The sequence below is a fragment of the Lepisosteus platostomus genome, chromosome 4 (assembly GCF_059453375.1).
Source record: "Lepisosteus platostomus isolate fLepPlt1 chromosome 4, fLepPlt1.hap1, whole genome shotgun sequence".
NCBI classification, from domain to species: domain Eukaryota; kingdom Metazoa; phylum Chordata; class Actinopteri; order Semionotiformes; family Lepisosteidae; genus Lepisosteus; species Lepisosteus platostomus.
Window position 1 is genome coordinate 9581172 of NC_142614.1, and position 27584 is coordinate 9608755.

At 51.5% G+C, this 27584-nt stretch overlaps 2 protein-coding genes across 8 annotated transcripts in view; both read right to left on the minus strand.

Moving 5' to 3' along the window:
* kdm6ba (lysine (K)-specific demethylase 6B, a) overlaps positions 1-19663 on the minus strand; it is a 119717-nt gene extending 100054 nt beyond the window's left edge. For 5 of the 6 annotated variants that reach the window (XM_088628267.1, XM_088628273.1, XM_088628263.1 and 2 more), the window contains exons 1-2: positions 18881-19663; positions 13385-13674 (exon numbers count right to left, since the gene is read on the minus strand). The gene's annotated coding sequence lies outside the window, so the exon portion shown is untranslated. Of the gene's footprint in view, positions 1-637; positions 4500-13384; positions 13675-18880 lie in introns of those variants that run through there. The other variant, XM_088628266.1, reaches the window with a different exon arrangement.
* A 3504-nt stretch (positions 19664-23167) lies between these two features.
* Positions 23168-27584, minus strand: part of dnah2 (dynein, axonemal, heavy chain 2) — a 96342-nt gene continuing 91925 nt past the window's right edge. For both annotated transcript variants that reach the window (XM_088628262.1, XM_088628261.1), the window contains exons 85-89: positions 27192-27306; positions 24922-25098; positions 24439-24513; positions 23883-24033; positions 23168-23768 (exon numbers count right to left, since the gene is read on the minus strand). In XM_088628262.1, coding sequence (XP_088484388.1) covers positions 23614-23768; positions 23883-24033; positions 24439-24513; positions 24922-25098; positions 27192-27306 — 673 coding nt within the window. In that variant the 3' untranslated portion in view covers positions 23168-23613. The remainder of the gene's footprint in view (positions 23769-23882; positions 24034-24438; positions 24514-24921; positions 25099-27191; positions 27307-27584) is intronic.

The window sequence follows — 27584 nt, forward strand, 5'->3', positions numbered from 1 at the left end:
TCGGGAGCCTCGTCAGGAGAGCAAAGCAGCACCCGACTCCCCCTGAAAAGGGCTGCTGATCTCGCGTTCCACGCCGCACGGCAGAAGCCAACCCGAGGGGCGCTCTCTAACGTCCGGCAATTATTCGTCTTCAATCACAACCGAGGGTGGGAGCCAAAAAAAAAACCAAAGCAGGAGAGTGACCCAGCTGTGCAAGGGCAGAGAGCCAGCCCCAGCAGGCAGCTCTCTCTCGAGCCGGGCAGTGGCGGTCAGACACACGGGCAGCGGCCCTCCTCCGGCCCAGCACCGCTGGGAGGTGACCGGCCAGAACCGCTCCCCCACAGGTCCGGCGCCAGCGCGGCCAGGGCACAGAGCTGTTTTTGGAGGAGTTGGCACAAGTTCGGCTGAGGTGCGGGGCGCATCCTTCCCAGCGGGGAGGGGGGGGTCCCGGGGGCTCCCCCGAGAGAGCCCCTGCCCTAGAGCATGGCTTTGGAAGCTGCAGGAAGGCTTCAGCCCTCGAACTGAAGAGGAAGTGAGAAAGAGAGAGAGAGAGGACAGCAGAAAACAAAAAAAAGCACCCAAAACGTCCCACCCTCCTCCCTCCCTCCCTCTTCCTCCTGCCACACGCCACACCAGCTCTCCACACATAATGACTCACCGGCTTTATCCTGCAGGACGGGAGCGAGGATCTACCAGTCCTGCCTGTCTCTCTCGCTGCAGCTCCTCGCTGGCGCACAGAACCGCAGGAGACCCGCCAGAGCAGGGAGCAGGACGAGCCCCGTGGACAGGAGAGGAGGGGGGGAAGGACAGACAGAAACCCTCACACACACACACACACAAGGCGAAAGCAATATGTGAGGGCAAAGGAAAAATGAAAAGGCTCCTTCCAGCAGAAATCATAAAAAGGGGGGTTTCTGTTTTAAAAAAAAAGGAACATATGTTTGCAAGCACGGAACAGGCAGGAAAATAAAATGAGAAAAAACACGCACCAAACGATAAGGCGTTTTGAAAGCCCCAGGAAGGCAGCCTGTGTCTTATCAGTGGTGTAAAAACGCACATTCCTGCCTCTCCTCTCTCTCCCACACTGCCAGGCCAGCCCTGCTGTCACGCTGCCTGCGCTTGCTGGAATCGGGCCAGCGCAGCTCCGCCAGCTATTTTTAAACCTCCACATCGGGGGAAAAAAGGGCACTTAAGTCTTTCCTTGCGCAAAAAAAAAGCTGTGAAATAACGCACAACGGAAGTAGAACCATCTCTGTAAGCGCCATTAATACAGAATATCTCCAAGCGCTGCACATTTCAGCTACAGCAGGCCCCATTGATAAAAATCACAAAACCCCATGAACTCCATCTTTAGAGTCCACAAATATACCTGCTACAGCGAGTCCTTTTAAACAGCTTTCGCCTGTGACAAAGATCAGACGGGTCTGCGGTCACCCTGGGCTGCCATTCTGATCCTATTGGACTGCTCCTGCGATCTGCTCCGGCCTCTTTATTTCTCAGGCATCTCAAGAGCTGGACTGAATTATAGGTATCACTGCACTTACTGTACCTGCGCTGTGTGTTTCAGTTTATGCAAGGCGCCCTGGAGAAGCGCGTCTGCCAAGCAAGTGAATAGGAAAAAGTACGACACAGCTTGGTCTCTTACGCCACCTCTCACACAGGCTACCCCTGTGTGCTACTGGACACAGGGAAGAGGGGACGATGTCCTGTGTGCTACTGGACACAGGGAAGAGGGGACGATGTCCTGTGTGCTACTGGACACAGGGAAGAGGGAACGATGTCCTGTGTGTTACTGGACACAGGGAAGAGGGAACGATGTCCTGTGTGTTACTGGACACAGGGAAGAGGGAACGATGTCCTGTGTGTTACTGGACACAGGGAAGAGGGGACGATGTCCTGTGTGCTACTGGACACAGGGAAGAGGGAACGATGTCCTGTGTGTTCCTGGACACAGGGAAGAGTGAATGATGTCCTGTGTGTTACTGGACACAGGGAAGAGGGAACGATGTCCTGTGTGTGTTACTGGACACAGGGAAGCTCTGTGCATGAAATCTTGGGTTGTGTGTGTCCAGAAAGAAAACCAGGAGGAGATCCAGGCCGGGAGAAAGGGGGCACGCACAGCTTTGTGAAGCAGGAAGCGGGCACAGCGGCCAGCCCTGACTCCACACAGCGCTCATGACGCGGGTTCCTGAGGCCGTAGGACAGGCAGCACAGAAGGACCGTTTACTGATGGATCAAACAAGACCTGCAAGCTGCCAGCAGGCCTGCCATCTCCAGCAATCCCCTGCCAGCACAACTGAAAAACTAACTTCTCGCTGTAGAATTATTTTTAATATAGAGAACGAGGGCAGACTTTTGTCATTTAATAACCCTTCATGGGAACCTCCTGGTTTTTTAACATTTTTATTGTTTTTTTCCCCTTCTGCTGTTTAATCTGCAAGGCAGCCAGGGAGAGATTTAAACGAAAATTTAAAGTTTCCCTACCTCTGCTGAACTGAAGAAAAAACACAACACCCTTTAGACGGCTGAAACCGGACTCAAAATGCCCAACAGCGCATGTGTTTGGGAAGCTGCTGATCTGCGCTCTTTTATTTCAGTTCTTTGAGTGAAAAGGGGGGCGAGCACTGGGCATCTAGAGGCAGATGCCAAGTGGTCAGGGTCCAGGTGTTGTCACCCCGGGGGGTTCCTGGTTCAAATCCTGTCTCGGGCTGTGCCCCCGGCTCCCCCTCTCTGACCGGACCTGAACCGGACCAGGGAGCCTGGTGTCACCGGCCGCGCTCGGATCAGAGAGCCGGCAGGCGCCCGGACGAGTCAATCCACGAAACCGGCGTTCCAGGACAGATGGGCGAGGGGGGTCACCAGGCACAGAGCGGTTCAACAGCACTTACAGCGCGAAGACACCGGGCCGCGGCACTCCAGCGTCTGCCACTCCAGATAGCGTGCGGGGAGCTCCGAGCGGATCTGCGCGCAGTGACCCGGCGGAGCAGGGGAGCGCCAGACCGCGCCGGCCCAGGCGGCACTGAGCAGGGCTGCTTACCCTGTTGAAATGCCGTTCGGCGCTGCTGCTGCTCGGCCGCGGGAGGCTGCAGCTGTTGCCTACGTGACTCCCGGCGCATACCTCACTCAAACCCACCCCCGAAAGGGCTCGCCGACCGGCAGCGTCTCATCCCCTGACAAAACAGCATGAAATATTCAGTGAATTCCCAACGTGTGCACGTTGCGCGAGCGTGGAATGAGGGAGGTGGGGGAGACAGCGAGGGAGGGGACCGCAGAGGGGGGGGGGGAAGAGGGGAGAAAGAACAAGAGCAGGAGGGGGCGAAAGAGAGGGAGCGAGGGGGAGAGAGAGGGAGATTGAGAGGGGAGCCAGAGCACAGCTGACAGCTTGCAAGCAACTCCCCCTAGCAACAGCCACCAGACCGAGGCCTCCCATTGGCCGGCCAGCTCCTAGCATCACAATGTGGTAAAGGCCCCCGAACCAATGGGAAGGCCCTCCTGGAGAGCTTCTGCTTCAGGATTCCGCTTTTGCCATGGCAACAGCACACTGCCTCACGCTCAGAGGCATGGCTGGAGCAGAATGGAGCCCCCTCTGGAAAAGCCGAGGAAGCTGAGCCTATAGTTTGCTTCCATCTCTTCTTTTTTTGTTTCTTTTTTATCCCCAGCACTCTTGACATTTAAAGCAATAGCTCTCCTTTTCTTGAGGGAGAAGGGCAACAGTCCAGCCCCGGTCTGGTTCGCCTGGCCCATTATCCCTCTGCCTCTCAGAAAAGCAAGTTAAGGACTCGTGTGAAAACAACACTACTACAATACTTTCAGGACTGCCAGCCTCACGTTCTTTATCGGAGGCTGCTTTTGTCTGGGTGCATTCTTTCTGATTAACCACGATGTCAGAAGCTGCAGTGCATTAGTCACAGGCCTCACTCCGATACCATCCACTTCGACGCGGAAGGACTTTATTGGGATAAACGCGGTCAGATTCGGACACTCTGCCGTTTCCCACACCCAGCGTGCTCCACACGGGCCCACACTCCTACCGCTCTGCAGGGACTTGGCCTCTCCTCCCTGAACTCTGACCCGCAGTCCCCCGAAAGGTCAGAGGTCACGGGGGAAGGCAGAGGCCTGGAGAACACGCAGACTCCACTCAAGGGAAGACGGGGAGGGAGCGCGTACCAGGACACCGCGCACGACGGGAAGCGATCGCATTCGGGCGCGGACAGGAGGGCTGGGGTCACGCCGGGCGCTCTGGGGGGGGGGGCCGGAAAGACTGCTCCCCGCCAGCGAGTCCGCGCCCTGGCTGCTGAGGAGTGCGGAGAGTGGAGCGTCTGTGTGGAGTCTGCGTGCTCTCCAGGTCTGGGCCCGGGCTGCCGAGCGCTGGTCATGAGCCCGCTGGCCGTCCTGTACAGGGGCTTGCCCGCGTGCACCACCGGGTTTCCCAACAGCTCCTTCCCCCAGGTAGTAAACGCATCTACTGCTACATCTGTTCTCTTTCTTTTTCTTTTTCCCGTTTACAACCATTTTTTGTGCAATATATGCCAGGGACCTGTGCAATACATTTATATTTATATCTATAATTACATCTATATTTATATTCATATGTGTGATACGATTTTCTGTGTACTGTTCTGTTCTAGTTTGTTCTTGTGTGTCCGGACTGTGAGTAACTCTTGTATTGTATTGTATTGTATTGTATGTATTGTACTATTATTATGTAATTCGTTACACTGTGGCTGTGTTGTGTGTGTTAAGCTGCTGTTGCACTGCAATTTCCCTCACGGGATCAATAAAGTATCTATCTATCTAAGACTGCAAGCAGACCCCCGCAGTGACCCAGCAGGCCGCAGGCGAGCAGCCAGCCACCTGAGTAACCAGTGATAGGCGCACCGGCGCCCTCCTGGCACTCTGCACTCTCAGGACACACACGCGCTGCGCCTCAGCATAAAGACCTCCTGTCCTGGTGTCACTGTCCTGCAATCTGTAATTGTACTGTCAATAGCCACTGTATCATTCACTGTATCGTAATCCCAACCTAATCCCTAAAAACGCCCGTCCGTCTACTCTTCCAATACCCCTCTTAACCAGCTCGAGGGTGAAGCATCTCCGCTGTCTGCTGTACTGGCCGTGCACTGATCAATAAGCCCTGATCGATGGATTGAAGGTGTGTGAGAGAGTCGAGTCTGAAAGAGCCGAGTGTGTGAGGACCGCAGGGCCTCGGTCACTCATGCGTGCCGCGGTGGGAGCTGGGGGGCGGAGGTGCCGGGCTGTTATCTGATCAGAGGGGAATCAGGCTGATGCCTTCATTGTGTTAGCAGGTGTGTGTGTTGTCTTAGGGAGGGGGGGTCGCTGGGGTGTGACTTCTTTTGTTGTTGACAAGGGGGAAATTAGGAAACGGGGAGGGAAGGGGGTGTAAAAACAGGAAAGCAGCAGTTTATTTTACACATTCATTCCCAGCCCCGCCGCCGCCCCCTCCTCTCCCTCCCCCCTCGCGGGCCCCTGCTCCCTGGACACACAAAGGCCATCAGACCATCCCATCCCGCACGGAGCAGGGATCGGTGTCAGCGGCTCAGGAAGTGGAGGGACAGGAATCGGAGAGCGAGGCAGGCTGTGTCGAGGGCCGAGGGGGGGAGAGGGAGCAGGGGGCAGCAGGTCACAGGTTTATTATGACTGAGTTGGGGGGAGGGCACTGGCTACAGAAGGGGGCCTTGTTTTGGAAGGGTGGGATGCAGGAAACACAGCAGAAGACTGCCCCCTTCAGGACAGTGTTGGCGCTGCTGTGCTACCGGGCTTTTTCCAACAGCTTCCCGCCACTGGCGAAAATCTGGAGAGGAGCGGACAGCCCTGCAACGGGCACAAGGCTGACGGCGACACAGGGCCTGGTTCTGACAGAAACCACTGCAAGACCCCAGGTCCTGACTCTCTGTGGTCGTCAAAAATCCCAGGGTGTTTCTCGAAAAGAGTAGGGGTGTAACCCGGCGTCCTGGCCAGATTTCCCATTGGCCCTTACCAGTCATGGCCTCCTCATAATCCCCCTCTCTGAACTGGCTTCATCGCTCTGCTCTCCTCCCCACTGAGAGCTGGTGTGTGGGGAGAGTACTGGTGCATCATCCAGGTGGGGCTGCACAGTGGTGGTGGGGGAGGGGATCTTCTGGGTGGGACCGGCAGGAGAGAACTCGGTCCTCATCTCCTCCCGAGCCCGGCCACTCTCGACTCGGCAAGCGGGGGTCCCTCCGGCCCCCCAGCATGCAGCTGCTGGGCCCACCGCTCTCCCCCTCGGAGGCACCGTGTCCCGGGGAGGGAGTCTTCCAGAGCCCTCGGAAACTCACTGCGCCATCACTGTCACCTCTCCCTGCTGTGCTTGTCCCAGCTCTTTCCTGCCCCTCTGTCGCTGCCCTGCCCTGCACACTGCCCACTGTCTTATTCATTATTGAACTGGTACTACCAGCTTCAGCTCCGGAGCCGGGGTGGTGTCTGTGTGGCGTTCGCGTGTTCTCTCTGGTGCGAGTGCGCGTCTGTCTGTCTGCCCCGCCTTGAGCCTGCTGCGTGACAGGTGTCACGACCGCACTTAATCAGACACGAGCCCTTCCCAATCACCGTGAGCACCGATGCACTAATTATCCAATCACAGCGCTCGCTCGTCTCCGCATCTCCTGCTTCCCAGAGTACTTGAGGGCTGGTCACCACCACCACCACCACTGCGCTCAGTACAGTGGAGCTCTCCGTTCTCGTCTTCGGATCCCTGTAGCTGTCTAATTCCCGACCCGTCTTACGGCTTTGACTCCGGTTCCGATTCCACGACTTGGCTAAGTCCACCCGGCTATCTCCCTCAAACCCGACGCCTGAAATTCACCAGCTGTCACATAGGGTCCAGTAATTCCTCACTTCGGCAACATCGCCATTACAGTAGGCCCTGGCTGACCCGGAAGTAGAAGAAGATGCTAGAAGATGGCTTGATGAACAACAATGTTGTTGCTCTACATGTTATGACTTTGACAACACTGTAACTTGTTGGTCACACCAGATCAGATAAGATCACTTTATTGACCAGATACAATTTCTTGTATTAGGAATTTGTCTTTTCCCATGCTCCATCTTGCTCTCCACGAGACACACAGACAGGGAGAGAGAAGCTTGGGGTCAGAGCGCGGGGTCAGCCATTTATACAGCCCCCCTGGAGCAGTTGGGGTTAAGGGCCTTGCTCAGGGGCCCAACGGAGTAGGATTCCTCTGCCGGCTGTGGGATACAAACCAGCAACCTTCCAGCCACAGGTGCAGATCCTTAGCCACAGAGCCACCGCTCCGCCCCAAGTAAAACCAGTGGAATACCAGTAAAGCCTGTGGAATCTGAACCCTGTGATCCTCTCTTCTCCCTCTCGCTCTCTGTCCCTGTCTGCTTTCCCTCACTGGCTCACTTGCCCTCCCTCTCTCTGCCTCTGCTCACCGAGTGTGCGACGTGATCTTACCCTCCTCTCTCACTGACACAAAGGCTCCCTCACACCCCTGGTCACAATGAGGCCCTTGGTCTGAATGATGGAACCCCTCCCCCTCCCCCTGCGCCTGCCTCCTCCTTCACACAGTTCAGTTCAATTCAAGGTGCTTTATCAGCGTGACCGATGGGTCCAATCAGTGTTGCCAAAGCAAACAGAAATTATCAAATTAACATGGAACAAAACAAAAAATAAAAATAAAATCTACAGACAATAATCTACTCCCTCTCCCTCGCTCTACAGTCAGAGAGCTACAGTGACTCACTCGCTTGCTCTCTGCTCTCACAGTGCTGTATCAGCCAGGGGAGGGGAGTGGATGACCCAACCCACTCACCCATCCCCCCCCCTGTGCACACCCTCTCCCTCTCCCTCTGGGACGCTGTGTTCCTGTCTCCCCCTGCCGAGGTGTGTGCGTGTGTGTGTGTGTAAGGAGATGGTCTGTTCTGGCTCCCACACCTACTGCTTCCTGCCCCCCCCTCCTGCCCCCCGCCACAGCCCCAACTCCTTGGGTAGGCGGGTGCTGGACATCTGCTGGCTCAGGAAAGGAAGAGAGAGGGTCCAGGGCAGCTTGTTCCACACACCCACCACCTGTTGTGCAAAGAAGCGCCTCCTGTTCTCAGTCGTATGTGTAATTCCCTCTCCTGCCTGCTTGCGTCCTGAGGATCCTGTTCCTCTTCAACCTCAGGTATAGTCACAAGGGATTGACTGGACAATTCTGTACGTTTGTGCCAGGTCTGCCTGGTAGTCTTCCCTTTAATTTCAAGATTAAAGTCTCTTCAACCTGCCAGTGCCAGACTCCCCTTTATGACCAAGGGTTCAAGGGCAACTGAGGTCCCAATTTCTCAGACCGGTTATGAAATCTCGGCAGCTAAATAACTTCACTGACGGTACAGAAAAAAGTCGAATTCAGCAGAAAATCGTCAACTTTGATAAAAGTAATGTAAGTCGCCTCATTGTCACAAACCCTGGGTCTCACCATTGACGAGAACGAGAGTTCCCTTGAACCGTGACGTGATGCAGCCCTTCCTGCTCACTAGTCCCTGTAATGACTAATGTCGTGCGATGTACAAGCAAATAAGTACAGGTTGTGCACCTGGAAATTCACCACAGAAAAGACCCAACGTGATCTGCACGCAGAGTTAACAAGGAAGCAGCAAAACCGTCTTGAAGTCAAGAGCAATATTTCTATTTCTATCTAGCCGGCTCGTTCACAATGTCACAGAGCCTCTTCATGTCACCAGAAGTTTTGTTGCCTCGTTCTGAATCACAGAATATGCTGCTGCACAAACCTGGAAATTTCATCTATTTTATGATGTCAATTGGAAGTTGTACAAGTTACTGCGCACATTTTAATTTTACTGTGGTTTGAAATGCACTCGTCAATGTCGATTCTTTCTAACCCTGACATATCACAGTAGCGTTGCTGTTCCCCTGTAACTCTGTTAGTTAAGGCTCTGACTGAACTGGTGCCACAGCAGTACAGTTGTCTTTTTCATTCACTCAGCTGTGACTGTTCACAGCCCTTTACCTGATCACTGTTTAAACCTGTCCAAACCAGCAGTGTGAGGCTGTGGTTTCCCTGTGATTAACCCATGTGCTGACTTTGTCACAATTTATCATGGTTTGAAACATGCTTTGATTTTTACCAGACCTCTCTGTGGTTTTGCACTTTTTTTTGTCTTTTTAGTGTAATTTGGAATCAACAGATTTTGCTTTGATGTGGCTTCAGATTTCTGGCAACAATCACCGTACCCACACACAGACAAAGGGCACATCCAAGCATATTCCTCCAACACGCCCCCGATCACGATGGGGCGATCACGATCACGATCAACTTTTTGATATCTAAGCATTCCGGGCGTCTTCCCTTTGTACGGATACGGACTGAGCAATGGTCAGAAAATGACTTAGGGGGCTCTGTGGGTCTAGAGCAGCAGGACAGACAGAAGAAACAGGAGAACCAGTGGCCCCCACCAGGCTGGGCGTGTACAGCAGCAGCAGTGCGCCGAGAGGCAGGGGAGGACATGAGACAGAGGGAGACACGGAGGAAGGGACAGAGAGATAAGTAACAGCAAAAAGAAACAGATCCTGACGAAGTACAGGCTCAGTTTCTGGTCATAGAAACTGGGCGACACAGGCAGACCTGGCTGCCCAGAGAGGACAGGCTCAGTGACACAGACAGACCTGGGTGTCCAGAGAGGACAGGCTCAGTGGCCATAGCCTGGACACAGGCAGACCTGGCTGCCCAGAGAGAACAGGCTCAGTGACCACAGACTGGACGCAGACACTGGACACGGGCAGACCTGGCTGTCCAGAGAGGACAGGCTCAGTGACCACAGCCTGGACACAGAAACTGGGCGACACAGGCAGACCTGGCTGTCCAGAGAGGACAGGCTGTGCTCCCACTGCCAGCAGGGAGAAACAGAGACAGAGGTGCACTTCCTACTGCACTGTGACACATTCTGGGATTAGAAAAACATTCTTCCCTAAATTCAGAAATCTAGTCCCAGAGTTCCCACACCTGCCAGAATCACAACAGGTCCCAATCCTACTGGGAGAGGGAGGAGGGACCTCAGTTAAACTGGCAGCCCAGTATGGGTTCTCCTGTCAGTGCCTGAGGAACAGTGAGCCTGTCTCCCAGTAATGCTCCGTCTGTCTATATGTAAATATTTTATGATATGTCTTTGTTGTAAATGCTTGTAGAGTTTTATTTTTATTTGCTTCGGCAGCACTGATTGTACTCACCGGTCCTGCCAATCAAGCGCCCTGAGCTGAACCGAACCGAACTGAGAGAGAGAGAGAGACGGGCGAGGGAGAGGAAGACGGAAAAGGAGAGAGGGGAGCAGGGATCCGGGGGCAGGCGGCAGAAAGCAGAGACAGGAAGGTGGCGGAGGAGAGGAGCCAGACGGGGGAAGAAGGTGGAGGCACCACAGAGACCGAGACAGAGCTATCAGCTCCAGCGAGAGCCGGCCAGAGGGACAGCGAGGGGGACGAGGAGGAAGCAGCTGGCGTGGAAGGCGAGGAGGCTGAAAGGAAGATGAAGACGGGGAGAGAGTGAGTGAGCGGGAGGAAGTCTAGAGCACCCACTTTCGCTGACTGCGCTGTTTGTCCTGTAGCACGGAAAACCCGGGCTGCTAACGTCTCTGGTGAGAAATCTTCACTGCGATCAGGTCAGGAATGTCCCTTTATCGTGCTTGATTAGAAAGTTAATAGCGTGGAGCACTTTTCTGTTTCTCACTGCTGGGAGACGGGGGAGAAGACTCCCCCAGGCTCAGTCACACCACACCCACTCTCTCCCACAGCCAGCGGGCTCTGACGGAGCAGAATTTCCCAAGAGCCTCTGATCCCCAGTGTGGTCTGGAGTGACCCTCTCCCCCCTTCTCCCTGTCTCCCTATCTCTGTCCTTTTCATCCTCTCTCCCTGTCCATGGCTCTGTCCTTCTCATCCTCTCTCCCTGTCTCTGTCCCTGTCCATGGCTCTGTCCTTCTCATCTTCTCTCCCTGTCTCTGTCCCTGTCCATGGCTCTGTCTTTCTCATCCTCTCTCCCCATCTCTGTCCCTGTCCATGGCTCTGTCCTTCTCATCCTCTCTCCCCGTCTGTCCCTGTCCATGGCTCTGTCCTTCTCATCCTCTCTCCCTGTCTCTGTCCCTGTCCATGGCTCTGTCCTTCTCATCCTCTCTCCCTGTCTCTGTCCCTGTCCATGGCTCTGTCCTTCTCATCCTCTCTCCCTGTCTCTGTCCCTGTCCATGGCTCTGTCCTTCTCATCTTCTCTCCCTGTCTCTGTCCCTGTCCATGGCTCTGTCTTTCTCATCCTCTCTCCCCATCTCTGTCCCTGTCCATGGCTCTGTCCTTCTCATCCTCTCTCCCCGTCTGTCCCTGTCCATGGCTCTGTCCTTCTCATCCTCTCTCCCTGTCTCTGTCCCTGTCCATGGCTCTGTCCTTCTCATCCTCTCTCCCCGTCTCTGTCCCTGTCCATGGCTCTGTCCTTCTCATCCTCTCTTCCCGTCTCCCTGTCTCTCATCCTCTCTCCCTGTCTTTCTCCCTGTCTTCTCCTATCTCTCTTCCTGTCCCCATCTCTCTGTCCCTGTGTCTGTCCTTCTTATCCTCTCTCCCTGTCTGTCTCCCTCTCTCTGTCCCTGTATCCTGTCTCCCTCGCTCCCTGTCTCCGTCTCTCCCTCTGTCTCTGTCCTTCTCATCCTCCCGCCCTGTTTCCTTGTCTCTGTTCTTCTGTTTTTTAAACTCTTTTATCTTCCCAGTTCAATGCAGTGACTTCACCTCAGAAATGCCCATAAAGCCCCACAACCACCACAGAGCAAGCCAGTGCATTTTAAAAATCTTCTCTCTCAACACAAGATGAAGAATTTCAATGAAAGAGAGCCAGCCCAGCTAATTTACCTGTTCAAACGCCGCGTTGGACGTGCTCAGCCAACGCCAGAAGAAGAGTCTGCTGCAGTTCGGGGAGGGCGAGCCACCTGTCTGCACACCGCGGCAGCGGTTACCAGCAGAATCCCCATCCCTGCAGCACCTCAACCACCTCCACCAACACTGCTGGGGCATTTCAAGACGTAGAGAACAAAGCAGCCGATGGGCCTGAATAGTTCAGCACATCCTGAACCCAAGACAGCCAAGACTGGGCGAGCTCCCCCACGCAGGCCAGCCCCTGACCCTTCCCAGAAAGCCACTGCCCTCGTCCTTTTTCAAATGTCCACTTACCGCTTGCTGCTCAATACTGCTGCTACAGCATCACTCCAAAGCCCGCCTCTCACTTGGAGCTCCCGGTGCTAAACGCTCCAGGTGGAAAACCTGAAGAGTGAGACTGTGGCCAACACTTCCACACACACGGGGCGGTGACGGAATTCAGGTGACAGAACGCAGAGCGGAGAAACACAGGGGCGGCAGAGAGGGTTATTAAACCACCCCCTCACGGGCACATGCACATCGGAATCCGGCTTTTTTTTGCACAAAACGATCAAGAGCCGGGCGATTTGACGAGGTAAAGGAAGCTGGATCTGAGCTTGGGCTACCACAGCAGTAACAAGGTGTCCTGCCGGTCCAAGAAACCACATGTAAATAAATCATCCAGCTCCTCCACCACAACGAATGTGATCATTTCTAGACGATATCCGATGACAGATTGATGTCGTCTCCCCCTGTTACCCAGAAAAGCTTTAAAAATAAAATAAATCGGTATTGGGACCCATTGCAGGTTATGACCCATTATGAGAGGACTGGGTCCCCAGGCTCAGTCCTGGAGCACTGCAGGAGTTTCCTAGCTGCAACACCAATCACAGGGAGTCTGCACAGCGAGCTGGCCCGGTCAAACAGCTGTGGAGCAACGGGACTGGGCCTACTATCTAGCAGGACCAGAGGACATGCTTCCCTGGACAATGACGATGAAGACGCACACTAGGTGCCCTGCGTGGCCCAGCGCAGCACCCATAGGGGCTCACAGCTGGGGGCGCGGACAAGCTGGATTCGGCCTGCAAACCAGGGGCAGGGCAGACTTTCTGCTTCAGTCTTAGACACAGGCCCAGCACAGTCCAAACACCCTCCCTGCGTTCCCAATGGGACAGCTCGGATATAAGACACCTGAGCTCACTGTTGCTGCTCTTACGTGATCTCTGACTGCTGAGGCCGGGTCTCTTTAACTACCACAAGAGTCATAAACTGACACACAAAGTGATTCACCTTGTCAAACTCACTGGCCAGCTGAGCATGCCAGTAATTCAGTTCACATCTTGCCAGAACATTCACCAAGTCTGCCATTTACCTACTGTAGATCATTCTGCAATTTCTGACAGGTGAAAGGGGGTATAATTCTGTCAGATTCAAGATGAGACCTGTGGAACTACACCCTTTCGATTTCCTATGTACTTCAGTTGGAGCACGCTACACACGCTGTGATGAACGCACCAGCATCACACTCACCTCTCCGGCCGCAGACGTGCCTCTTGCCTCCTCTAAGCAGCAGAAGGGCCTGACAGCTCTCCTTCCCACTGGCTTGGAGCGAGCAGAGCCCGCCTCTTTCATTCCCCTTACACAAGACATGTTTCCTTCTCTTCCTTCCGGTCCCTTCGCCCCGCCTCCTCTTCTCATTGGCCGCAGCCCCCCCAGCTGTCTCCGCCTCCCCGCTGCTGTGCACTTTGGTTGGTCAGAAGGCACACGCCCCCTCCTCTGCGCCACAGCCTTGCGAGATGGCGAGGAGGCCAGCTCTTTATCTGGGAATTAGAAACATAAATTAATAATAATAACTATTATTCATAAAGCGCCTTTCCAATCCCAAGGACGCTGTACATCTTGAACAAAGAAAAAAATAAAACAAAGCACGATAAAAAGTAAACGAAGGAAAAATATACTTATAATCCAGAAAACAAAATCAATTGCAATGCAGGAATAAATTCAGATTTTCAATCACCTAAGAATATACACCCTGAAATATTAAAATTATTACTCGCAAAGTCCTTACTAACATCAGTTACTCTACGCGTGACGAACTATCTGAACTCTGTCTGGTAACAGTACACAGTAAGTTAGTCACCTGACAAAAAAGAGTACGCAAGTGTATTTCTGCCTTCTCTGGTCTCCATAAGACACTGTGGGTATTTTCAATAGATCTGTGTGCTAGTAAGACATCAGCATGCTTGTAAAACTACATGCTGATGAACTGTTGTTATTCAATTATCGCACACGCACTGTGAATTTCCAAACACAAGCGAATGTCAAATTGAAAGACTGGAATATCGAGCAGCACCTTAGTCGGCACTCCTGTGGGTCAGGTGTTGGTATTTTAGAATGTGATTTTTCAGCCTGGTGTGCAGAGCAGGGAGAAGCGGTTCCATTGGCCCAGTTAAACCAGAACCGGGCTGACGCAGGCCAGTAAGAGCTCCTGCCCTCGGAGCGCGATCCCCCAGCTGTTACTGAACACAATGCAGTTACTGAATATCAGCTGCTCGTACACGCTGGTGCTCATACCCACCCACCGGACCAGTGTACACGTTCCCCCGGCCACCAGAACCAGCTGCTTCAGTGCCACTCACACTGTGTCTTGTATTAACCATTTCCTATTGCGTTTCCAAATCTACACTGTATATTTCTGCATGGCTGTTGTTTTACAATTCACTTCATTAAAGTCAGCCTGAAGCCGCCCCCTGGTGGACAATAACATTAACAATTCCATACAGACATCATGGCTTCACTTATCATTTTTTGTGTGGTAAAAGCATTGTAAGAGTTTCTAAACGGGACAGAAAGCTTTGTCCTGACAGGTTATCTCATGAGTGAAACCGTGCCGCAAGACACACCCCCTCTCCCAGCAGAGTGAGAGAAAGGAAAGCAGCTGCTGCTGCTCGTCCTGCTCGTCTGCAGATTCCGTCCTCGAGTGCACAGCGCCCTCTTGTGGACGGTCTGCAGTACAGCGCCGCAAATCCCTTCACACGTGCAGACTCGTGTGTTCTTCGACCAACCCCAAAGAGCTCCACGGGTCTGTCTCGGTGTCCAGTCCACACCCCCGAGTGACACCTGTACCCACCGTGTTTTATTGTTAATGAGACTAATCGGCGCTGGAGTTGTGCGCCAAAAAATAAGAGGAAACAGACCTCAGATTTAATAATTCTTTACTCTTATAAAGTGCTTTCCTGGACACTCCACTCAAAGCGCTTTACAGGTAATGGGGATCCCCTCAAACACCACCAGTGTGCAGCCCAACCTGGATGATACACCAGTACTCTCCCCACACACCAGCCCTCAGTGGGGAGGAGAACAGAGTGATGAAGCCAGTTCAGAGAGGGGGATTATTAGGAGGCCATGATTGGTAAAGGCCAGGGGGAAATGTGGGCAGGACACCAGGGTTACATCCCTACTGTTTTCCAGAAATGCCCTGGGATTTTTAATGACCACAGAGAGTCAGGACCTTGGTTTTACGTCTCATCCAAAGGACGGCGTCTTTTTACAGTATAACATCCCCATCACTATACTGGGGCATTAGGACCCACACAGACCGCAGGGTGAGCGCCCCCTACTGGTCCCACTAACACCTCTTCCAGCAGCAGCCTCAGCTTTCCCAGCAGGTCTCCCATCCAGGTACTGGTCAGGCTCACACCTGCTGAGCTCCAGTGGGGCTGCCAGCTGGGAGCTGCAGGGCGATATGGCTGCAAACACCTGTGTACACTGTGTACACAGCCCGCATCAGGGCTAACCGTGGATGTCCTGTGTTATCCTGTGTGTCACCTGCGTTATTATTACTGGTTTGCAATGGTATTATTAGGACTGTGCGAGTGGTCTGGCAGTGATTGTTGCTGCTTGACAGCTCTCAGGTCCTGGGCACGGTTCCAGCCCGAGGGGCCTTTCTGTGTGGAGTCTGCACGTCCCCCCCAGCCAGGTAGGGTCTCCTCCTACCTCACAAAGTCATGGCTGAATTTCCGTGTGACTTGCAGAGATCTAGCAGGTGGAAACAGGGAGGATGGTGTTTAAATAGCGAGGTCAGTGCGGAGGCCGCCGCCGCTATCCACGGCTTCTCCCCCTCTCGCCATCAGCAGCACTGAGAGCTCTCTTGTCCACGCTCAAGACACGGAGAAGAATCCCAGTATACACTGGTTTCTCACATGCACCGGCACCAGAAAGCCACTCGTTCCCGATGAGGGTCACAGCCAGGGTCAAAGAGGGCCCATACCCCGGCGGAGACAGCCGTCTGCTGTGGAGCATGCGCTCACACAATTCAATTCAATTTATTTTTATATAGCGCCTTTCACAACAAGATTGCCCCAAGGCACTCAACAATGCAGGTGGGGCTGCACATTGGTGGTGGTGGAGGGGATCCCCATTACCTGTAAAGAAAAGCGCTATATAAGTGTAAGCAATTATTATTATTATTATTATTATTATTATTATTAAGTGACCATACATTTTGTCAATACAGAAGCACATGGGCCTGAGTAACAGACCCCGGCCGAGCGAGCCAGCACATCTGTAGAAGAGGGGATGTAACCCACTCAAAAACCAGGGTAGAGCATGCAAACTCCACTCAGAGGGTGCCCTGGGTCCAGAATCCTACCTAGGCGCCAAGAGCTGTGAGGTAGCAACACTATCTCACTGCTGCACAGTATCGCACGCGGGAAGTTAAAGAGCTGTCTCAGTGGCTCAGTTAAAGCGCAGGTTGAGCCCTGTCGACCAGACACGGACGGTTCTGGTCTGGGCTCTGTCATTAGCTTGTCGTACAGGCCAGGGTATCCTCCATCTGCTGTAAAACAGTGCCCCCCTTTGGCACGGAGCACCATCCCTGAGAGAGTCACTGCCTGCTGTGCCAGGGGAATCTGATCTGCTGCACTGCAGCAAGGCGCCTGGCGGTCGGTGTACAAGACCACGCTGCACAGGAGGCAGAGCTTTACACAAAGGGCGGCAGGTGTCTGGCACAGGCTGCCCCTGCCATGAAGAAGGAGCTGCCTCCCAGCGATCCTTCGTGAAATGGCTGGACAAGCTCATCGGATCTGAGCAAGCGAGCGCACCTGAGGGTGGGGCAGGGGCCCTTCTCTCTCGCCCTGCCATCCTGTCCCGGGCACTGATATTCACCAAAGGGTCCCTGGTACCGTTTTTAATAGCAACTGTCATTTTTCAGAATCAATCAAAATACCCAAAGATGCCCACACGCAGGAGGGGAGGAAAAACACCATCCAGGAACAAAAAAACACGGGAGAGTGGCACACAACCGACATCCCTGCCCTGGACGTCGAGTGGCAACACAGGCGTCCCTGCCCTGGACGAGCCAACAAGCCCCAGATTGTTCTGGAGTGTTTCGTGTGACGTTTTTAGCAATTGAAATAAGTCAGTATTTCCTCATTATTCCCGGCATTTACACAGTTCTTTTATCCCAGTTGATCTCCGGGGGCTTCACATACAGGACAGGACCACCCCTGCAGTGCTGCCCCCTCCTGGCCAGGGGGAGGAGGGGGACACTGCTGCACCAGCGGAGTGACGAGGGACTGTGGGGACAGCAGACTGCACAGCCCCAGAGGAGAGTGTGGATAGGACACCAGGACACCACTGCTCTTACAAACAGGCTCTCTCACTTAGCACAAGACTGAGGACCTTCATCTCTTACATGTAGGCTTTCAGTCATACAAAACACCACTACTGGTTCAGTTCAAGGCTTTTACAGTACAGTATGTATAGATATGAGCGCAGGGACAGAAATTAAGTTTTCAATGAGGACAAATCCTTCAGAACAGGTCAGCACTACACAATGGGAAGATTTTCCTTTCCCCTCCACGACAGAATTTGACTCCAGGCGGCTGCTGAAAGCACTGGGAGTGCCTGGTCTATCTAAGCACTGCAATGAATGGACCGGGACTACGTGTCTGTGTCTGCAGGTTTTCTTGGTCTCTGTACAGCGGCAGAGCCCGGGAAGTTGGTAGAGGGGTCCACACAATCCAGTAATGTGTTGATTTAGGTCGATAAAACCTAATCTAGCAAGGAAACCTGCTCCTGCGGGACCCAGATCGCCAACTCCTAGTTCAAGCTGGAGCTCAGATCTGGATTAAAACGCGGCTGGGCCGCCCCCTGGTGGACAACCTGCGTCACGACGCCAAGACACGAGGAGGCGGGGACAGGGCAGAGGGAGACGAAAAAAAAATAAAATGAAAAAAAAATTCAAATACTCTTCCTGGAAATTCTGCAAACCCGCCACAATGCTACCACATGACATCCAGAAAGCAAATGCGACACTCCTCCCCACCATCAGGCCCCAGATTCTCCGGAGGACAAGAAGAGAGAGAATTCGGGAGCCGAGAAGAGAAACAAGTCGTGCAAAATCACTGTACTACCTCTTTCCAAAACGTGATTTGAACAAGTTACGTGTGGGGGGAGGAAAACGTGGGATTTTCCTCTGGAAGCACATAGATTGTGACAGACCTCCCACTCATTTTACAATAACACGGTTCCCGTAAAGCTCGTAAACGTGACGCTACGAGCTCAGCCCCAGCCTGGGAAAAGAAAAGATCTCAATACATACAGACGCATTCTGGAAAACACGCACAGTCACGGAGTGCCCTCGGCGTGATCTTTCTTTTTCACAAGTTACGGCAGAAAAACAAAGTTCATCTTCGTCTTTATTGATCCAACTGGCCTTTTGCAAGAAGGTGCACGCTGCAGGTTTTTTTAAAAAAAAATCCCACTGCGTTTTTTATTTAAAGCCTGAAGTTACAATTCTCAGGGTTTCATCGACACATTTCCGAGCTGTTTTCCGCACCGTCTGTGGCGGGGGTTACAGACAGAGCACATCTTTACAAGCAGTCCTGGCGGACCGCACTGCCTGCTGCTCACCAGACGCGAGACGGAAGCACATTTTAAACCCATTACGGAGCAAATAATCGTATAATAACGCAAAAAGTTTCTAGACCCCCCCCAGAAGTCAGACGCGGCATTAACCCTTACCTGCTGCTGGTCCCCGCTCGGTCTGGGAGGTGCCGCGATCGCTGCCCCAACTGTTACAGCTCCCAGCGTGTTTTGCTTCCCCAAAAAAAAAAAGAGCATCTCCTCTCCGCCGTGATTGACAGACGCACGGCCACGCAGTCTGAAAAGGCACTCAGAAATTATATAATGCGAATTGCCCCCGAAACGCACCCGTGCTGCAGTCGCGCAGGATGCACAAGGCGGGACGTGTCCGCGGCGTGAGCGAGCACCTCCGAGACGTCTGTTTACAGACACGTATGTGCGCGATCCGAGTGACGGCCGAGAGCGCTTCCATCTCTCAGCCCCGCAAGCTGGATGTTACACAGCGCTTCGCTCCTGGGATCAACATGGACGTGTACACCTCTTTTTACAGGAACGGGTGCATGGCTCCCTTGTTGTTGTTTTTAAACTGTGCATTTTATTTGTGAAATCCACAATCCGTTGTGGTTTTTTTTTTTAAATACATAGATCCCACTTGTATCCACGGCCATCCGTTGAGTCATCTTGTTAATCCCAAAGCATCCCAGTGCAGAGTATGTTTTTTCTAAAAAAAAACCACCCAATCCGAATGCCAATTCGGTCTGGCGTCCGGTGTTGCCCTGCTGGCTGGTGTTTTCCCGAGCCGGGCTGGGAGAAGCGGCGGAGGTTTGAAATTGCGCAGTTTTTAATTCCATTGCAGCGCAGTCAGTCAGACGGTCCTCCTCCGGAGCGCCCGCTCCGCTCTGCTCTGCCTGCGCCGTCGAATGGTCTCTCTCGCTCAGGTTTATTTTCAGAGAGCTGCCCCGCCCCCCTCCTGCCTCCCCGGGTGAAAGCAGAGCCCTGGCTCTCTGTAGGGCTCTGTCGGTGCAGTTACTCGAGTTCTTCTGGAGAGAGAGAGACGGAAAACGCGGAGCTGTCGCCTAATTACGCCATGTTATCTAATACTCAGAATACCTCAGAATACCTCCCCCCTTCTGCACGTTTCTTTTGGAAGACACTTGTGTGCCTCTGTGCGGTGTGCGTCTTCACAGAGAGACACGTGTGTATGGGTGCACGGAATATTAGAATATCTTGCCCTGCCCAAAGCACAGCACCCAGGTCGCACCCCACGACTGCTGGGGTCCGGACAGCAGTAGTAAACCAGACCCCCTTCTCCGAGGGTGCTGTGCCGGGGGACCAGAAGGCCGACAGAAGCGACAAGAGCTGCCCGTGCGCCTGCCACTGGCCTGTTTGATGAAAGTAACAGCAAACCCGGCTCACGCGTCAATTCAGACAGGGTCAAGAGTGTACGGGCAGTGGGCGGCAGGAGGAAACAAACACCAGCAGGAGGCGCCATTCACGCTCAGCTAGCAAGAACCTACCAAGCCTTGTGGAACCGATGTCAAGACGTGTAGGAGCTGTAATCACCAGGGGAGGGAGCAGATGTCCTGTTAAGAGCATTCTCTGCAGTACCGCTCCAGCAGGACAGTATGCACACAGCGTGCCATGACTTCTGTCTCCATTCTTGCACAGGGAATCAACAACCCGCCCCCCACTCCCCCCTTGCCCCCCCTCCTGCAACCTCAGCCCCTCCTCCACACACCTGAAGAGGCTCCACAGCTGAAACACCGTGCTCGTCTTCCTTCTGTGTTCCTCTCGCAGATCCCCACTGTAACCTCTGCTCACAGTCAGCAGCTTATTGATCTGGGGATCTCACCCCTGAGGTTTCCTAAAGAATCCCAAGAAACTGGGTTCAGCCACATGATTACCCAGCTTGTTCCATACACCTACCACCCTTTGTGTAAAGAACCTCCTCTCGTTCTTATTTTTCTGTTCTTATTATTAGTTGTTGAAGCAGTAGTGAAGGTAGTAACAGCAGTAGTACTAACTGTAGCAGTAGTAGTAAAAATAGCTGCAGTAACAGAAAGTTGTAGTAACAGCAGCAGTAGTAACTGTAGTAGTAACAGAAGCAGCAGAAGTAACAGCAGTAGCTGTAGTAATTGTAGTAGTAACATTAGATGCAGTAATTACAGCAGTAGCAGTAGTAACTAGCAGCAGTAACTGCAGATGGAGTTAGATAGCAGATAGAGTTAGATAGCAGTAACTTTAGCAGCAATAATAACAGTAGCAGCAGTAATAACAGCCGTAACTATAGTAGCAGCAGTAGTGCAGTAATAACAATGGTAACTGTAGCGGCAGAAGTAACTAGAACTAACAGTAGTAGCTGTGGTAACAGTAGTAACTGGCAGTTGTAGTAACTGTAGCAGCTGTACTAATTGTAGTAATAACTGTAGCAGCAACAGTTAGTACTAACAGTAGTAGTAACTGGCAGCAGCAATAACAGTAGCAGCAGTAATTAGAGTAGTATAAGTAGACTACAGTAACTAGCAGTGGCAGTAACAGTAGGATCTGTACTAACTGTAGTAGTAACACTTATCACAATGTTGTTGGCCAAACCATTAGAAGTCTGGTGCTCGTCCATCTTTGGTGAGATCCGCCCCTTTATAGGAGGGGTCAAGCTAGAGCCAGTCACCCAGCTCCGCCCCTTCAAAGGAGGGGTTAAGCCAGAGCCAGTCACTCAGCCCCGCCCCTTTGGAGGAGGGGTCAAGCCTCAGCAAGTCACGGAGCTCTGCCCCTTTAGAGGAGGGGTCAGGCCTGAACCAGTCAATAAGTTCTGCCTCTTCGGAGGAGGGGTCGGGCCCGAACCAGTCCCTGAGTGCCACACCTTCAGAGGAGGGGTCGGGTATGAATGAGTTAGAGCTCTGCCTCCTTGGAGGAGGTCTTGCCTGGGATCTAGCAGTAGAGACCCTGCATGCTAAGTGATTAACACCTTTTAAATATAGAGGATGTGGAAAAATTCAAATGAACTTACAGTTCTGGCAATGGTTTTGAGAAGAGGACGTATGTGAACTCCAGTAACCCCACCCACCATCACAAGGGGAACCAGTCCAGTAAATAAACCTGTCTCTCAGTAATTGGTAGGATCTTTTACAGGAGAAGAATGGGAGCTGAACAAAGTCCTGGATGGAGGCTGCTTGTTTCCTTTCCTCTGCTTTTTCCTTTTTTTCCAGAGTGGGGCATTATATCTCCCCTTCTGCTCTTCAGAACCACAAAGCTTTTCTTCTCCCTCTCCCCCTCCTGCATAATTATTCTCTATCTTTTCTCTGGCAGTACAAACACCTGCAGAACTACTCCCTCACTAAAAAGCTCAAAAACTAAAAATAAAAACCAGACCCATAAATTTAGTGGTTATCTTTCCCCTTTCACAGGCAAGCTCTGACCTGCTGGAAATGTGGTGACAAATTGTGCTCCGATAGGATGTCTTGCATGTACATGACAAGAACATGTCACATTTACACACACTTACAATGCAGGAGAGAGCAGCACCAACAGACAGAAAGGCCAATGCAGATCATCACATGCCAACATTTATAAACATACACATATACATAGAGAAATGTATGCATGTGTACATACTGACCCAGTAAGATATTTACGGTGTATTTTTATATCTAGAATTATATCCGTACATGATGCCATTCATATGCGTATAAAATAACAAAAGAAACAGAAAAGTCATGATCTCATAATTTTTCAAACCCTCCTCAGTGGAAAACCACAATTAACTTAGGTACACACACTTACTGTACATTCTTGAGCCACACGATTAGCTGAGTGTCCTCTGTCTGTGTGCAATAATAGTGGTTCACATGATTACAGGATAAATACTCCAGTCTCCGTTAGGTTTCTCACTCAGGTAGTGGATTTCAAGCAAAGCTTCAACCATGAAAACCAAGGAGCACTTTTGAAACAACAAGGGGTAAAGTTGTAGAAAGGCACAGATTTGAGACCCTCAAGATGTCTTTGAGAAGATTGAAGTCAATCAGGGGCAAGCTGCTGGAGACTTGCAGCTGTAATGGCTGCCAGTGGTGCTCCCACCAAATATTCTGTACAGGGCTCTGAATACATGCTATTGTCTCAGGGCAATTGTGACACCCTGCCCACTTTGTAAGGCTCAGGAGCACACCCTGCCTGCTCACGGGAAAGTGGGGGTGATTCCGGGCTCATAGTCCAGATTAGAAATGAACTGTGATCTTGGGGTGGATGTTCCATCGTCTTTAGGTAAGGTGATATCTATGAATGACCTGCTTCAAGTGACAGTATTCACACGCTCAAAACAACAAGTGAATCAGAATGAATAAAAAAACACTTAAAAAAAACACAGAACATCTGACAGCTTTATAGTGTCACACAACCAGGACAGAACAAATATGAAAAGCAACCGCAAAGATAAAAAGTCCCATTCAGACACAAAATGCAGAATACAATTTATTTCATGTTGTGTACCTTCTCTTCAATGTTATTTACATATCTTTATGGTAATAAAATATCTTTTACATCAGTATTTTTAACATACAAGCCACCTGCAGTAATCCATAGTTTTTGAAATACTATCTATAAGAGTCTAGGAGCTAGGGGACTGGTAGCCTGTACTGGTGGGAACTGGGACTGTGGTGGTCTGTATTGTTTGCAATGGGATTGTGGAAAGGCTGTAGTGATGTGAGAGTGGGACTGTGGTAGTCTACACTTGTATGAGGGTTCGGATTGTGGTAGTCTGTATGGGTGTGAGCGCTGGCCTGGTATAGTGGTAGTCTGTATTGGTGTCAATACTGCGATTGTGGATGTGTGTAGCAGTGCGAGGTGGGGGTTTTGGTAGTCTGCAGTTGTGTTAGTAGTGGGATCGCGGGGTGTAGTTCCTATGCGTCCAGGCTCATCAGCAAAGCAGTTCCTCTCTTGATCCAGTGGTCTGGTGGGACAGCACCAGATTTAAGATCCACTCCCACCACAAAGGAGGCACGGCCTGCGCCCCCGGCCCGGTTAGGGAAGTAATAGCAGGGGCAGGAATACATCCCTGGACAGACAGCACAACACAATTTGTTTTAATAACAACAGAATTACCTTGAACTACCTTGAGAGAGAGAGAGAGGGGGAGAGAAGGGCAGAAGGAGAGAGGGATTAAGCTCACCCTTGCCACTCTTCTTCTTGTTCTCCACGGGCTTGAAGTGGATGGTGGGAATGGGACAGACCAGCTGCATCGGCTCGGCCTCCACCAGACAGGAGCCCTTCCTGTCCCAGCCAGCTCCCTCCAGGAACAGCCCTCTCACAAACACGCCGTCCTGAGAGACAGAGGGAAAGGCAGCAGAGGGAGTGCATGGGATTGTCCCTTCCAGGAACAGCCCCATCCAGAGAGACAGGGACAGTGTATGTATGAGAAAGAGGAAGAGGTGGGTGGATTGTCCCTTCAAGGAACAGCCCTCAAAAATAGCCTAAGAGAGGGAGGGGGAAGAGTGATGATATGAGAGTAACAGAGCTTTCCAGGAAATTGTCTCTAATAATCCCTCCAGGCACAGACTTTTAATAAATGCCCTGTCCTTAAAGAAACACAGCAGAAGGTAGAGAGACATAAGGAGAGGGAGATAAACAGTGTGAGGATGAGGGAGAGGGGCAGCGCATGTGAAACAGCAGATCATGCTCCTACAGGTCTGTGCCTCACAGAAGAGACCAGGCCTAAACAAACTCACCTTGGGCGGGAAGAGCAGGTTACTGTCATCCACTGTGGAGACCACAAACTCCCAGGACAAACTGTCGACTGACACCTGAAACACAAACAAGAGGAAATTCTGACACGTGCAGCACTCACCCAGGACAATGTCAAAGATCACTGGCACAGAGACAGAGGAGTACTCCACAGTATGTTTTACTGAACTGTACTGTATTATATTATAACTACTAAGTGTTACTGCACACTACTATAACTACTGGGTGTTAAAGGGATACTTCATCATAGTTTGTGGTGCAACACTGTTTTGAACAGTTAGACTGTTAGACTGCAAAACAGTACAATACTGCAGTAAACTGTCATGCTATGGACTGTGTTTCACTGCAATATACTGAGCTGTACTGCACCATATAGTACTCCAAAGGATAACGGCATGGCACTGTATAAAACACTGAACATGTACAATGCAGTATAAGGCAGTGCTGCTGTGCATGGCAGTGCTCACGCTGTTCTGGCGTGCGGAGGCCTGCAGCACGGCCGTCAGGAAGCCCGTGGGGAAGGTGAAGCCCGAGAGCCAGAAGAGCGCCGGGGGGTGGGCCGTCTCCGCCCAGCGGGCGAACTGCTGCACCCGCTGCACCAGGTCCCGCGTCCAGGAGGCCAGAGGCTTCAGGGAGGGGTAGGCCTGAGGAGGAGGAGGGCAGGGTCACGCAGGCACGTGCACTGGTATCTGCTGGCTCATCGCCTCGTGAGATCGGAGAATCACATTTGCCTTGATCACTACTGCTTCCCTCCTGAATCTCGGTGGAGGACTCGTGGTTTTAGGTGATAATAAGGTTGAGATGAGAAACTACATGGGCTGCATATGTCACATGGAGAAAAACACCAACACAGAGAGGGGTACGGCAGCTTGAAGAAAACACCAAGCACAAAATGGAGCACCAAGGTACATCAACCGGTCTTGGGCTTGTCTGGTGGTATTCATTTTAATACGGCAGGGACAGGGTTACATGTGGACTATGGATGCACAGGACCTGGATGTCTTTGGATGCCAGCAGTCAGTGTGGTCAGCTGAACTGTACGATTCCATAATGGAAGAAGAGCAAGAGAGACAAGCACAGAGAGAGCGTCTCGCAATAATGTTATATGTTATATGTCGTATGTAAATGTCTTACGATGTGTATTGTAAATGTCTGTAGATGTTGTGTTAATTGTACATGTATATGTTTTGGCAACACCATAATTCATCAGTCATGCCAAGAAAGCATCTTGAATTGAACTGAGTGAGAAAGAAAGGGAGAAGAGAGGGAAAGAACAAACGACAGAGAGAGAGACACAAAAGAGTGAGAGAGAGGAGGGAGAGGGGAAAGAGTGAGAGAGAGGAGGGGAAAAGAGGAAAGTGGGAGAAAGAGGAAAGAGACAGGAAAGAGTGAAAAAAGAGAGAAGGAGGAATACATTGATAGAAAGAGAGGAGAGAGACATTGAGGAATATATAGACAAAGAGCAAGAGGTCAAATAATTCCATAAGCCCTCCCCCTCTTGTAAAAACAATCGGAAGCAAATCCTGAACTTTTTCCCTCTTTGAAGTGGAGAGCTGAGAGGCACGCAGCTAAGACAGAGCAAATGAGTATACTCATAGTATACTCCAGCCCTCCTGGCGGCCTGCTGTAATCAGCACAGGACAAACACAGCAGTAACAAGTCGTTTGCTTCATGCAGAGAGGTCTGCAACCAAACATCTCAAAGCACATTACCACTAGTGAAACAGAACAGCCTAGAAGGTCAATAAATAGAACTGATCACAATTAAAAAGGTGGAAAGACTAAACAATAATAATGTTTTTTTAAATGTGCAGTAAAACTAACAATAATGAAGTGCAACCTGACTGCTTAAGACATACAGAGACAATGAGAAATAAAAGCAATACATATAATATATTTAATACATTTAGGACTGATTAAAAACAAACTAAAGAAAGAAGAAAACAACTGAACAACATCAATACATTTCTAATGTATGATGTTATTTAAAGACCTCTTTATTTATGCAGAGGAATGATCAGAAAAATCGATCGCCTGATATCGGGGAAATGGTATCTGTTGTGCTACCGTTATTAATTCCAATTTAAAGACGCGTGTGCTTTTTAAGATGCGGTTTGTTAAACAAGATGCGGTTTGTTAAACAAGATTTAAAGCTTGTTGCAAATGCAGAATGTGTCTAGTTTTTTCATTTGGCACTTGGATTGCACTGTAAATGACTGCTCCAAAACCTTTTAATAAGTAAATCACCTACTTCTGCCTACTCACACTGAGTGTGTGTGATTCTTTGTTTTTCAGTATAATTCAACTTTCACTTCATTTCATTTGGGTGTAGTTCTTTTTAATTCACAAGGCTGTAATTCTTATACTGCCTGAGCAGAAAGGAAACAGACAGACATGAGCCACCACCAGGAGCAGCTGTGCACTGTCCTGAAAATCCATGCAGTTTCCTACTCCCAGCTCCCTCTGGGGCACCCAACCAGTCCAGATGACTCTCACAGGCCCTGCACTGGTCCAAGGCCGACTGGGATGTACAGTAGCAAAGTGCACCGAGATCATAGTAAAGACGCAGTGAAGTAAACTAAAATCACGGTAAAAGCTGAGGAGGATGTCGTGAAGTACAGTGAAAGCATAGTGAAGTGTAGTGGGAAGAGCAAAGCAAAACACATAGAGGCCTGGTGAAGCCTGAAGCGGAAGATGTCGGCAGTCTGGGTGCCGGCTCGGAGTGACCACTTTCCCACCTTCTCCCACAGTGGTGGCACGCGGGCGTCATGGATGCAGTTGAAGGTCTCCTCCAGGCTGGCAGACATCACGACCAGTCCCTGGATGCCCCTCTCCAGCTCTGTCAGGGAGGACCTGAAGAGACAAGCACACACACAGCATTAAAGACACGCCCCTCCTCCTGTCTCTGTCAGAGATCGAACTGCCACCTGGCTGACACACGAGCAGACCACTTCTCTGCACTGAGTCAGAGAGACAGACAGGGGCACAGCTGTGTCCAGAGCTGTGTGCTGGTTAGAAATGAGCAGCTGTAGGGAGACAGTCAGAGAGACAGACAGGGGCACAGCTGTGTCCAGAGCTGTGTGCTGGTTAGAAATAAACTGCTGTAGGGAGACAGTCAGAGAGACAGACAG